Genomic DNA, 13,364 nt, shown 5'->3' with positions numbered 1-13,364 from the left:
ACGATTCCCTCCATGCGACGTGTTTATGGGTAATCTGTGAATTGTTACAAAAATTGGACAAAACACAAATATAAGAAGTTTTTTTTTTAAAGCTTTGTCTTCTTTTAACTTTTTCTTATAACATACTAGACTCATGTTTTTTGTTCTTAGCTTGTCCAGTGATGTGACAAGTCAGTTTTGTAGCTTGATTTTCCCACAAGTACTTGATCGTCTTTTTCTCCACCTCAGAGCTCCCTCTGTGTTCTTGTCGGAAGAGCCTGTCGGAGCAAATCCCTGGAGATTGTTCAAAAAAACCCAACTCACACTCTGAAGGAATGCTTCACCCCACTCCTACTCACTGGTGCAGCCCGGCACCTCATGACCTCAGTCCCAGATCTCAGCAGTTTTGCGATGAACACTGGAAGTTCCTCACTATTCTTTTCATCTGCTTTTGAGTTCACTAGCCCTCCAGCAAATATGACACTTTCATTACTGTATGACCTGGAAAATGTTTTATATTCATGAGACATTATGAGCACATGTCTAAAATGAATGCAGAACTCAGCAGTGTAGGCAGATTGTCTATAGTACAGTATTACTACTGCTGCTAACCACTGCAAACACCCATCCTATAATGGCTATGAAGCAACACTGGTGGAGTTCTCTGAAATAGTTCTCTGAACTACTTTACCTTGACATATTAACTATGCTCAGCAGTATATCAGTTATTAGTGTTTCCTCTGCACGGCTGCCTTTGCACATGTATGTTCCCTCATGTTCTGAAAATAAGTCCTGCAGCTACCTGACAGATACATTCTGCAGCTGCTAATGCTGCTTTTCTTTGGCTGTGTAGTATTTGTTACTTCCAGGTCAAGTCACAATGGTGCCATGGTTGAACGTCTAAGCAACATTTTTTACAAATCACAAACAGACACAAATTTAGGAATTCAAACTATTCAGAATCGTGAACATGTGAAAATCTGCCCCTTTTCTTGTTTGAAACACATTTAAAATTTTGGAATTGGTGGAATTTGGTAACTTGTTTTTAAATCAATAACAATGACAAAAGAAAACAGAATAGATGTCAGAAAAAAAAAAGTTAAAGTTTGGAGTAAAATAGTAAATGATTTAATTTCTCAATATCCTGGTTGAATGTTTTAGGTTAGTTTGCTGTCTTTGCGAAAATAATGATCCAAAAGTTTTGAAAAAATGAAGGTTGCAGTGCCTCACTATGAACATTTCAGACAATGAAAAACCCATAATAATTATATCTTTCATTTCGCCGTTATGCCTTAAAGACACAATACTTTGATCAAAGCTGCTTAATTTCCCAACTTAATAATGCTTTTGCTACGTATACTTTGTGTTGGTTTTATTGACTGTGCCTTCAAATCTAAAGAGAAAGAGGCTTTCTGTTTTTTCATGTCATGGATGTTGTTGAACGCTGCTTCAGTCTCACACACTATTAAATCATTTTGACTAGACAGCAGTTTAATTAGACTCATTATAGACATCTGATTGTATCTTCATGACCATAACACTGTTTTCAAACAAGTGAATTTTTACAGAGTAGTTCAAACAGATTTTCTCATGTATGCGTTTCGCTGTCTTTACGTTGTTGCTCTGAGGAATTGAATCCAGAAGATATGATCATCAGTAGAGATAACATAAAGAAAAAGGAAGTGCAAAGTGAAGGGAGAACGTCATTTACCTCTTCTGCATTTATACAGCATGAAGCCTACTGCTGCTCCTGTAAGCACAATAGCTCTAAAGGTCATATAATATTGGCTTCTGCCTACATAATCAAACAGGTACGGAGGTTCAGACTCAAGCTGCCTCTCCTTTACTTATCTTTAAAATGGCGCACAGACCAAATCCAGCACTTTTCAATCTTTTATTCTTTCCTGCTTGTCACTTTTGCTTCTTAGTAACCTGGCATTAAACAGCTGCACTTAACCTGAAAGCTAACAAGTTAGCTAACATTAAATGGCACCATGTTGATGGTGAAATCAGACAATTAAGAAAGTATGTGATTGAGTGTAACAAGAGGTGCTTATATTTTAGAAATGTTTACTAGATAGCAAGTACTAGAAAAAATGGAAAAAAATATGTATTCTTTTGGTTTAATTCAATGTTTAGCACTACAGCAGTTCATATTAAGATAGTAATCAGTTTCTTTGTCTTTTTTGACTCAATGACAGTAGATTGAAACAACCATAAACAAAATAAACTAATTAATTTGATTTATTGAATGGGTAGTTACTTTTTCTAAAATTTTTGTCATCTCTTCAGTATCACCAGCTTCACATGTGTAAATTCCCTCCTGAAAACCTCTGCTTCCATTTCTCTGAGATTGTGTAGTTGGTCAGAGTCCCATTCAGGATGACCTGATTATGGTTGAATCTCTACGTGAGTTGAATGTTTGAGGGACCGCATGAGACTGTGTTGTCATACTCACGCACATTTTCAGAAGCTGAAATATTAAACTTCCAGCAGGTGATCTAGTGGATTTTTAGTGTCTTTTCTGTCTCTCTCTCTCTTCCCCTCTGTTTTTCTTTTCCTCTCCTTTTGTTGAGCCTCTTCCCAGCTTCTCTTTTCTCTGTCTTTCTCTGTCCTATCCCCCAGTCCTGTCTGTTTCGACTGTAATAACTTATTACAAGTAAAATAAATAAATAGATAAATAAATAAAATAGATTGAAAAAAAAACTATGACAATCAAGTTGCCCAGTATGGCAACAGCCATAATGATCTATTTGGGAAAATAAATCTGTTGGTCATTTTTCTTGGCCTTCAGACAATAATTCTGATTATTACAGTGTCAGATAGGACAAGCAAAACATAAAAAAAAATAAAAATAAAAAATAAACAACTACAAATACATCATTTTGACTTTAATCTTGAAATTTTGACTTTATTATCAAAATGATCACTAAAATGTTTCTTTTCTTAATGTGGCCTTAATACTCATTTATAAATAGAAGCTGTACATAGAGAAAAGGGGAAAAAAATCACATGTACATTAAAAGTGCATGTCAAGGATTACAGGAGAGTCCAGTTCATTTCAATTCAATTCCATTTAATTCAAACTTGAATTCAGTTTTATTTAATTTTGGACACTGTTACAGAATAGGCTGCACCACACTCAGCTTTTATTGTTTACTTTATTTTATTTTGACATTTTTACAAATATAATTAAAGACATGTTAATACTGGATCTGTCTCAGTTGTGCATCTTTGAACCTGTGTATTCTTTTCTGGTTTCTAAAAAGACTATATTTCCTGTGGGTGAAATTCCCCTAGGTGGCGTTGTCATATTAAAATTTTTATATAACCCATTTGACCACTTCGTCACACAATGCCCAATTTGCAAACAAAGAGGCCAATAGGAGGCTTCTGGAGCTACAACCAATAGGCACAACTGTTTACTACCAAGTAAAATAATAAACATACGGCACAAAATAAAAACATATCAGCAATCGATTAAAGGGCTTGAGGGGAAATAATCTGCAGGTGATCTCACCAAGTGTAGCCAATTCAGGTTGAGGCAGCAGCGACATGTATATGACTCCTACCTGTAACAGCTGGGGAAGTCAGGTGACCGAAGGCCTGCATGCATACGGCAACAGGTGAGAGATTGAGAGATGCTCAGATGGCAGCTACTATTTATAGTAACACCATATTCTGTGATTGGCTATCAATGTGATTAATAATCAATTATTGATATATTAAATTCATTTTGCTACACACTCATCTGCTTTCACTATTTCTACTCTTTGGACATTCACCTTTCCACCTGTCTGCCTCTCATTCACACGCATATTCTGTCTTGCTTCTTCTGACTTTCATTCCTCTTCTTTCCAGTGCATACTTCCACCTCTCCAGGCTGGCCTCTATCTGCTTCCTATTCTTACTACAGATCACAATGTTATCTGTACAAATCGTGGTCTGTGGAGCGTCCTGCCAGATATCAACCTGTCCACCACCGCTGCAAACAATGAGGGACTCGGGGCCAATACCCAATGAACTCATCTGTCACTCCAACCACACACCTCACTACTGTCCTCATACATACGCAATACCAGCCTCACATATTTTTTTGCCACTTCTGAATTCCTCACGCAGTACCACATTTTTTTTCTTGACACCCAATCACACCCAAAAAACAAAAGCAAAACGCATCAATTTCAAGTATACGGATCAAGATCAAGTCTACCAGTAAGCTAGCAGCACTGTCAGTAGAGTAAACAAATTTGCCAAAACATGATTATAATCTCTACTTTCTTCTGTGACAGCTACAATTACTGAGGTTCAAAAAAACAAAGAGGGTAAAGTTCCAGACCCCAGGGCACTGTACTACAAATCAGGACTTTATATTATCCAGTTTACTTCAGGGTCAAGCCTAATAATAACAATAACACCAACTACTAATAAGAATAGTAATTTCAATTTTTAGTAGTTGTAATAGAAGTAGCATTAACAGTACTAGTACTTAATCTGAAAACCTTTGCAGTTCTACTTTGGCTCGTTGCATTCAAATTTCAACTTGTGTTTTTGTGGAAATTACAAAGAGGTGGGGCAATTTTTTTCATTGCTGCCTTGGATGGCAGATGACTCACAGCCAGGTGCTTTTCCCTCGGTATGTGTGCTGCAACCTCGTGTGTCAACAGTTATCTACACTTTGTACTGAACAAAGTGTAGATAGCCTTGGGAAAAGTTACAGTAGCAGACTATCATGCCACAACAGGAGAAAATGAAAAAGCAGAAGAAAGAAAGAAAAAATCTGACAAATGTCAAAGTCAGTGTGTTCACTGTTGTCATGTGTGGCTGTGGCAGGCAGGAAGTGGACCCAAATGCAGGACTCAAACACAAAAAGGTAAACTTAGAATAGCAGCTTTATTCACTGGGAAACAATACTCCATAAAAATAAACTCGCACAAAACAAACTAAAAACTTGAATAAGAAACTAAGAAGAAAACACTGTGAAACTAGACCCACACAGTGACTTACAGCACCTGAGGTGGCACAACATGACCAAGGGGAAAGGAAAACACAGGGTTTAAATACACAAGGGAATGGGAAACAGGAGGGAAACACAGCTGTGAGTCAGCAGACTAATGAGACAAGGGGAAGCAAAACTAGATACACTGTACAGAGGACAAGGACTATCAAAATAAAACAGGAAACAAGAGACATTTACAAAGTCGTGGACCTGACACCCAGACATAGAGACACGACTAACTGGGGAGACAGAAGGAACATGGAGACAACAGTAACTAGACAAGGAACAAAAAAACATATCTTAATTTATAAAATTATAAACAATTTTTAAAATGTATAAAATTATCAACACTGATGTTTATTTAACAAAAGATTAAAAGACTATTACTAATTACAATTAAGTTGCAGTTAACTTTGTCACATCAATTTCGCCCACATTTTTTAGTGTGATAAGTCAACTTTGCACTTCACATGTGATTGTCGTCTTCTTCTCTTTTTCCTTCAGAGACATTCAACTGAAGCAGAGTCATGTTGGTGGCTGATAAAAAGAGGGAGATGTTTCACTGGAGATTTTACTTTATTTATCTTCAAGTTTATCTGTTAACACATCTGAAAACAAATGGTTCAGATGTACTCATGATAAAGACCAACTTCTGTACAGCAATAAAAATTCCTTAATTTGGTTGCTTTGTTCTCATTTCAGTGTGTGTAATGTTATCCTGTCATATTGATGTTGAAGAGTGTGTTTGAACCTGAACCCTGAGCTGACTTCAATAATTTCAAGAAAATGTAAACCTGGAATAGTAGTTAGTTAATTTATCTGACGATAAAAAATCATTAGAAGATACACTGGATTCATGTTAGAGAGCTGGCTGTATCGTCATAGCAAAAAAACAAACCAAAACAAAAATATAATGTTTTGTATTGTGCATTTCACGCAGTGCATCAGACCATTTTAATATTTATGTACATGATTTACATGATTTTGTTTTTCATTACTATTTGACCTTATCTTGTTATTCTAAGAAATGGGTACAGAAGAATACATCAAAACAAACATCACACACAAAATGAATCACAAAGTAAAGCCAGAGCATCATTTTACCTTTTTTCTTTTTACAGCACAGTATCAGAAAAAGGGCTAGGACTGAAACCACCCCGATGGTGACGCCAACCTTCGCCGAATTATCTGGAATAATAATAAAAAACGAGCCAGTTAACTGAGCTGTTCTTTGATGCTTCACAAAGCTGTTAGGATTCTTGCAAACATATACAATCTTTAAAATATAAGCTGCTAAAATGTTAGCAATTTTCAACAGTTTAAACATTACCTTCACTTATCCTCATACACGTTTCAGTTATGACTGTTTCGTCAGCATCACTGATTTCACATGAGTATATTCCATCTTGATCTGAAGACAAATACTTTAAAATGAGGTTGCCTGACTCTGAGACACCCTTCACATGCTGCTTCCACCTCTCTGAGACTGTATAGTTGTCACTGGGTCCAGACCTGCTCACAATGATCTGACTGTGGTTGAATCTCCAAATGAGGCTCATTAGAGAAGTGTTTGAAGAGGAACAGGAGATTGTTGCCTCAAGGTCGCTGCCATTAATCTGTTCTGAAACAGCATATAGGCAAGAAAACAAATTAAAATGATGCAGGTGACACTGAAATTAAACTAGTGAAACACACATTCCAGCAGCATTTTTAAACATTTCCTATATATGTAGGCTGTAAAAGTGCATAAGTTTCACTGATCTTCAGAAGAAGGCTGAGTCTAGATGTTAGTATGAATGTACAAAGTCCATTCCATTAATCTTATTTTACTTATTAAATTCAGAGAAGAGTTGTGGCTGGAGCCAAATATGTGTCACATGGAAAGAAGCAGAGCACACCCTGGACAGGCCAGTAGTCTTATCTCTAAACTAACACAGAGAGACAGATAACAGCTCAAGCTCACATTCACACCTATGGCAAATTTAGAATCACCAGTTAGCCTAACTCCATACATTGCTTTGGACTGTGGGAGGAAGCTAGAGAATCTGGAGAGAACCCACACACAACACAACACAAGAAGACACACAACACACAAATCCCAGAGAGAAAGGTCTGAGCAGGCTGATTGTTTTAAACCCAGGACCTTTTTGCTGTGAGGTGACGTGCTAACCACTGTACCACCAACTGCAGGACACAGAAAGTAGTTTTTGGAAAACATTTTTTTAACATACAAATGTCTAAAATTAGTCTAAAACATTTTCTATATCTCTTTTGAAATTTACATTCTTATTTCACAAGGTTCGTGAAAAAGTACACCCTGTTTCAATGGTGGTTTTACATATCATGACACAATAAAAGTCATCTGATCAGAGATTATTTAAATACATCCTGAAAAGAGCAACAACATAAAACAAAGCCTATTATACTGGGTTGTGTTTTTTTAAGGTCAAACTGTGAAATGCTCAGACAAACTCCAAGAAACTCCAAAATAGACAAACAAAAAATTGTAAGAACTACATCTTAGACTCTACAGACCTCAGCCATAATGCACACTGTCACATTTAGGAAAACCCAAATGCAGCATATCAGCACCAGGACTTTCATACCAACTGGAACACAGTAGTATGTTCCAGTTGTACAGTAGTCCACATTTCTCTCAAGCTTTCTCTTTCCTTTGCTTCATTTTGGGAATGGCTGTTAGTATACAAGATAGCTGAGCATAGTAGTCATCTTGAGCTCCGACAAGCTGATAGCTAAGAGCACAGATTAATTATTGCATAGCTTACTCTTACTGCATCTGTACATTTGTAATTATTATTATCTGCTATTTCACAATTTAATTTGTACAGCTCTGATTTTGGTATGTGATGTGGATAATTCAAGTTAGATTTTTATGCTGAAGTCTTTTTAACTAATTTCTTTGTTTTGCTCTTGATATCACTTTAATTTTTAACTCTCATACTTTTGGAAAAGGGGATCCTGGAGCTTACATCCAGCTGACCTGAAGTAAAAATGAATTTAATAATAATCCTAAACATATGTATGTATGTAAATTTACATGATCTATACCACTTTGTCAGTTATGCTCATTTATGCACAAAATAAAGGATTTTTTTTCTCTTAATCAGAGACAGTGCAGAAGCATTATTCAAGGCGTGATCTTTTTTCCTTCAGAAAACAGGAAATATTCAATATTCAACAAGAAGCAGCTATAAAACTCATTTCCTAGTTCATTTTTAAAAATGTATTCATCCTTTATTTATCGAGGTAAAAATCTAATTGATAGTAAAAATGTAATCTCCAAGAGAGACCTGGCATCACGGCAGCAAAGGTAAAAAACACATGCCCCACATAACTTCATAACAATTAAAGCAAATAAAAATATACAACAATATTTCAGTTTTCATATGAGAGGTCATACTCACGTAGCTGCCTCAGACTGGCTCTCCTCCTGTTTCTCTGAGTGCTCACAGTGCAGCTGTAGACTCGATCACTTTCATCGAGTGAAGCTATCAAAGAACCATTGATGTTGTAGAGCTGCTGCTTGGTCTGCTCGACTGTTGTTGTATTCTTGAAGCTCACCTTGGATGGAGGTCTGGTTGACCAGGTGAGCTCAGGTTCAGGATAGATGCCCTCTGAGCTGCAGGTGATCCTGTTTCCTACATGCTGAATGCTGACTTTGACTGGGGCTGCAAAGGAGAAAACAAACAAACAAGAAAATTAATATTTTGAAATAAGATTTAATAATTTGTTGTTAAACACCAAAATTTTTCCAGCTTAACAACACATTTACTACATATACCAGGAGACACAAAGCCCTAGGTTATTAACTGGATCTCTAAAAGAATCTTTTTTGATATTCATATAAATTTGACTATTTACTACTTTGGTTTCTCATACTGTGCACTTCGAGGTCGATAAATGACTCCTTCTCTCTATTATCGGTGCTGATGTAGCAGCTGTATCTGCCCTCGTCCAGAACCTGCACCCCTGCCAGCTGGAGCGACGCATTTCCTCTGGAGAGCTGGTCCTTGAACAGTGACGTCCTATTTCTGAATTGCTGGTCCTGGGTTGTGAGCTGCTCTTTGTTGTCATAGTGCAAGTAGACAAGAGGGTGTCCCTCTGACAAGTGCATCCAGTGGATGTATGGATCTTCTTCAATGTCACCCTGGAAACTACATGGTAAGATGCAGCTCTCCTTGAAAACACAAGACACCTTGGCATCTGAAAATCAGATCAAGAGTATCGACAACAACAACATTCTTTAGTAAACAACAAATGCAAGACTGCAAGAACAAGGCCAAAGAATCGGGGGGTATCTTTTCCCTCCCCAGTGGTGGTCCACTATAGTAGGTAATTCCACATGTTTTGTGTCTTTCTCTTATTTTTGTATATATTTCTCTTGTTTTCAATTTATCCCTGTTGTGTATTATTTATATTTTAACCTGGCACAGTTGGTGTTGAGCACCCACAATTTTGTTGTACATGTACAATGACATGTACAAGGAGGAGGCCCCGGGGCAGACCCAGGACACACTGGAGAGATTATATCTCTCGACTGGCCTGGGAACGCCTTGGTGTTCCCCCGGATAAGCTGGAGGAGGTGGATGGGGAGAGGGAGGTCTGGGCTTCTCTGGTTAGGCTGCTACCCGGCCCCGGATAAGTGGAAGAAGATGGATGGATGTACAATGACAATAAAGGGCTATTCTATTCTATTCTATTCTATTCTATTCTATTCTATTCTATTCTATTCTATTCTATTTATTTGCTAGATTCTTCCACTGTTTCTGACACAGCCTCAGAGTGATTGGTGTTTCCTCCAGATTAAACAAGAGATCTTGTGCTTTTTAGGCAGGAGTGTACAGCACTACACTATGGAATTGTTAAAAATGCATTTTTTTGTTTTGTTTTCAAATTGATTACATTGTAATGTAAAAAAGTTACTTGTGACAACGTTCCTCCATGATGGAGTGCAAAGAAGGCAATCTACAATTTATTTGTCTGTTAAGACTGTGTGTAATGTACAGTCACATTGCATCTATTACACATATGCTACAGGGTATTGGCAAACCGTGCCTTTTATGGTGAAGTAATAAAGAAAGATCCCATCCTCATTAATGTGTTATTTCTTATTGTGTCATTGCCACTTCCATGATTTAAAAAACAAAAAAAAACTGGTACATAAACTCTCTCTTGCTAGAAGTCAGGAAAAGAGATAAAGAGATCAAGCCAACTGTCACAGATGTTCTCCAGCTCACGGCAGGATGTCATCTGAGACACTGGTACAAAATTATTATTATAGCATAAATATACTGCGCAGGACTCTCAAGCTGCCTCTGGTAGAGGACCCGAGCTTGAACGATAAAGACCACCATATGACACAGTAACTTTAATAGATATTCAAGCAACAGGCTTTTATTGCTGGGGTAATAACTGCTTGATTTACTGCTGCTGTGCCCGTGTATGGATGCAGCAGCTCTTTCCCTTTAGAGGCAACATATTGCTGCACAGATTTGGAAAACAGGAACACTGATCAAAACGTTTAACCGAGTCATTTTTCTCATCATGGTAACAGCAGAAAAATGTTTTACTCACCTCCTCTCGAAATCGTAGGTATTAAAAGAACTATAACAATCACCACAAACAAGGCAGCAATGATGATATGCATCACTGGACTGCAAGGAAGAAAACACAGTTCATTCTGAGTATTCTGGGCAAGTCTTCAGACATCAAAGTCACATAGTTCCTGCAGTCAAAGGCATTTTGTTTTCTGCACAAAGTCATGTTGGAACATGAAGATTTGTAGATGAGATCATGAAGGATCTTCCCCACCCATCTTGTAGTTTTATTAAATTTACTTTTTAGCAGAAGAAAAGGTTGAACGGATATACATATCATAACATATGCCATCTAAAAACACTTTAGACTCTAATCCTCCAGATTTTGCAGCTTTACTCCACAGCCAATTAATGTAATATCATTTAACATCTAACACATCACTTCAAAGACAGCATTTCAACAAAATCCATATCCCATTACTGTAACTTATATATATTTCACTTTTCACCTTTCAAATTCTTTCAAATGTATGACAGTAAATAACAACATAAACTAACTGACACCACACTGGTCAAGATTTACAGTGATACAGAAACATCTGAGGTTGTTAGCACTGTTGCTTCACAGCAAGAACGCCCTGGGTTCAACCCAGGACGTTCAGGGTGTAGCCTTAAGTATAAGCTTTATCAAAAAGGAAAGTTTTAAGTGTAACCTTAAAAGTATAAACCTTGTTTGTTTCCCAAATCCAAACTGGAAGCTGATCCCATAGCAGCCTAATAGCTGAAGGAACTGCCTCATATTTTACTTTTAGAAACTCTAGGAACTGATAGTGAAGCATTCTATAAGGACAAGCTACTATGAGGTATTTAAGGAATGATGGGTCCTGATAATAAAATAACAAAAAACTGATGCCCAGGCATGACAGTCATTCCAAGAGGTCCTGTGCACACTTGCACACATTCATACCAGAGAGTGAAGAGTGTTGGCTGAGAGTGAAAACTGTGGGAGGAAAAACCCCATAACCATATCAACTTTATCAAAGAGCAAATCAATTAAATGTGCACTTTTAAACATATTACCTCCATCCTCTAAGTCCATGTTTGTCATGGTCCCTGAATCCTCTTATGTTGTCCTGCCTGTTCCCCTTCTTTTTCTCTCACTCTTGGTTTCCCCCCTCCCTGTTCATCTGTCAGTGTATGTGTTGTGGTGATGTTTATTTCCCTTTTTCTCCAAAGTGACTCCTCGTGGTTCCTCGACTACCCTGCCAGGCACTCACCTGTCAGCAGAATACAAGCTTTAGTTCACATTGTAATACAGATATTCAGTAAATCAACATATAAACATAATCTGTGTAAAGATTTATGCTTCTAAAGTGAAACAGTGAAAAATTAAAGCACTTTTAATAAATAAATATTGTGCTTTTAGGTTCTTCTTTTGCATCTGGTTCAGTGAATTTTGGTTGGAGTGTGGTGAAACTTGATGTTTTGGAATAGGTGATTGCTCTGTGTGCTAACAAGCCATAATTTATATTGTTAGTCTGGTGAGTTTTGGTGTTTTTAGCGGACTTTTGTGTATTTACATAACTGCTCTTTTAATCATTGCTTGTTTTCGCCGTGTTTGGTGGTTGTAGACATTGGTTATATGTGCATTTAGCTGAGATTCAGGTTTCTGTGGATGCTACATATGCTGATATTTGCATATAAGGCTTGAGGCCTTTCTCTCTGTATAATCATAGAGAGTCACATACCTCTTGAGCCCCAGTGCCCCTCATACAGGGGCTGACATCTGCACTAACCAAAAGCCAGTGCAAAGTGTTGAACACTAGAGTGATATGTGAGAATTTATGACTGTTAGGTTAAAAGCCTTGCTGCAGCATTTTGGACGGCTTGAAACCTTTAAACAAAAAAGGTGTACAGCTTTAAAGAAGCTGTTGACAGACAGGAGAAAAGAGCAATACAAAAATCTGATCGGGAGGAGATGAAGGCACCCCTATCCTCGGCCATCAAAAGGTCATTTGTGACTTTAAGGAGAGCTGTTTCTGGGGAGTGTAACTTTCTAAAGTCCGATTGAAAGTTATCAATATTATGCTTCTCCAGTGCCTTCTGTTTTCAGTGATACCAGGACTTGGAGAGAGCAGAGTGGAGACAGGTGGAAGCTGTCTGGTTGTGGACTGAAATGACGGAGCAGTAGCTCAGAAACAAAAACAAGAGTTTTAGTGTTTGTTCAGGGAAAGTTAAGGGATTACTGAGGGGCAAGATTGAACAGGCTAAGGACAACTGCAGGAGAAAGCTGGAGTGGAAATGAGTTGAATTTGTTCCTCAAGGCCTGTGCCCCCAGCTTTATGAAGGCTTTGGATAACTCTTCACATTGAGCCTGAGACTGCAGAAGTGTTGTGCTGTGGAAGACATTATGCTGCTTTCCAACCTGTCATCAGACCACATTTGGATCCCTTCAGTTCGCTTCAGTTCCTCAGAATTGAGGTCCCCTGATGGGCTGGCGAGCACTGTGAGGGTCATGTCTTTTTACATGACTATTCCTCTCCCCTTTCCAATTCACACTCTACACTTCAGTGGACTTCAGCCACTCCACAGAGACCTGCCATCTTCAGAAGTTTTCTGATAACTCTGTGGTGGTTGAATGCATCAGTGGTACGGTGTACGTCACGGTGTACATTTTAGGACATTGTCAGGTCTCAGGAAAAAAGGTGTCAGGTCTCAGGAAAAAAGTTGTCAGGTATCAGTCTCACACGAAAAATTGTCAGGTCTCAGAACACAAGCTATCAGACAGAGAGAAAATCTTCCTGCAGGTGGCGCTGTTGTCACGTCCC

The 13,364-nt window shown here is 37.9% G+C and overlaps 1 protein-coding gene across 3 annotated transcripts; it reads right to left on the bottom strand.

The window, feature by feature from the left end:
- Positions 1-4,853: 4,853 nt before the first annotated feature.
- Positions 4,854-10,717, bottom strand: LOC116320879 (CD276 antigen-like). Of its 3 annotated transcripts, none has more exons than XM_039617582.1 (6): positions 10,574-10,717; positions 8,861-9,202; positions 8,404-8,667; positions 6,309-6,599; positions 6,083-6,166; positions 4,854-5,586 (listed from the first exon to the last, which is right to left on the bottom strand). In XM_039617582.1, exons 1-6 carry the CDS (start codon positions 10,644-10,646, stop codon positions 5,555-5,557), a joined length of 1,086 nt encoding a protein of 361 aa, XP_039473516.1. In that variant the 5' UTR covers positions 10,647-10,717; the 3' UTR covers positions 4,854-5,554. The 3 variants fall into 3 exon arrangements, with proteins under 3 accessions (XP_039473516.1, XP_039473515.1, XP_031596464.1); XM_039617581.1 differs by having other exon boundaries at positions 4,854-5,515; XM_031740604.2 differs by having other exon boundaries at positions 4,854-5,515; positions 8,879-9,202.
- Between the last annotated feature and the right edge of the window lie 2,647 nt (positions 10,718-13,364).

The sequence above is a fragment of the Oreochromis aureus genome, linkage group 9 (assembly GCF_013358895.1).
Source record: "Oreochromis aureus strain Israel breed Guangdong linkage group 9, ZZ_aureus, whole genome shotgun sequence".
NCBI classification, from domain to species: domain Eukaryota; kingdom Metazoa; phylum Chordata; class Actinopteri; order Cichliformes; family Cichlidae; genus Oreochromis; species Oreochromis aureus.
The sequence above is the reverse complement of the archived record's forward strand: the minus strand, read 5'-3'. Positions and strand labels throughout refer to the sequence as shown.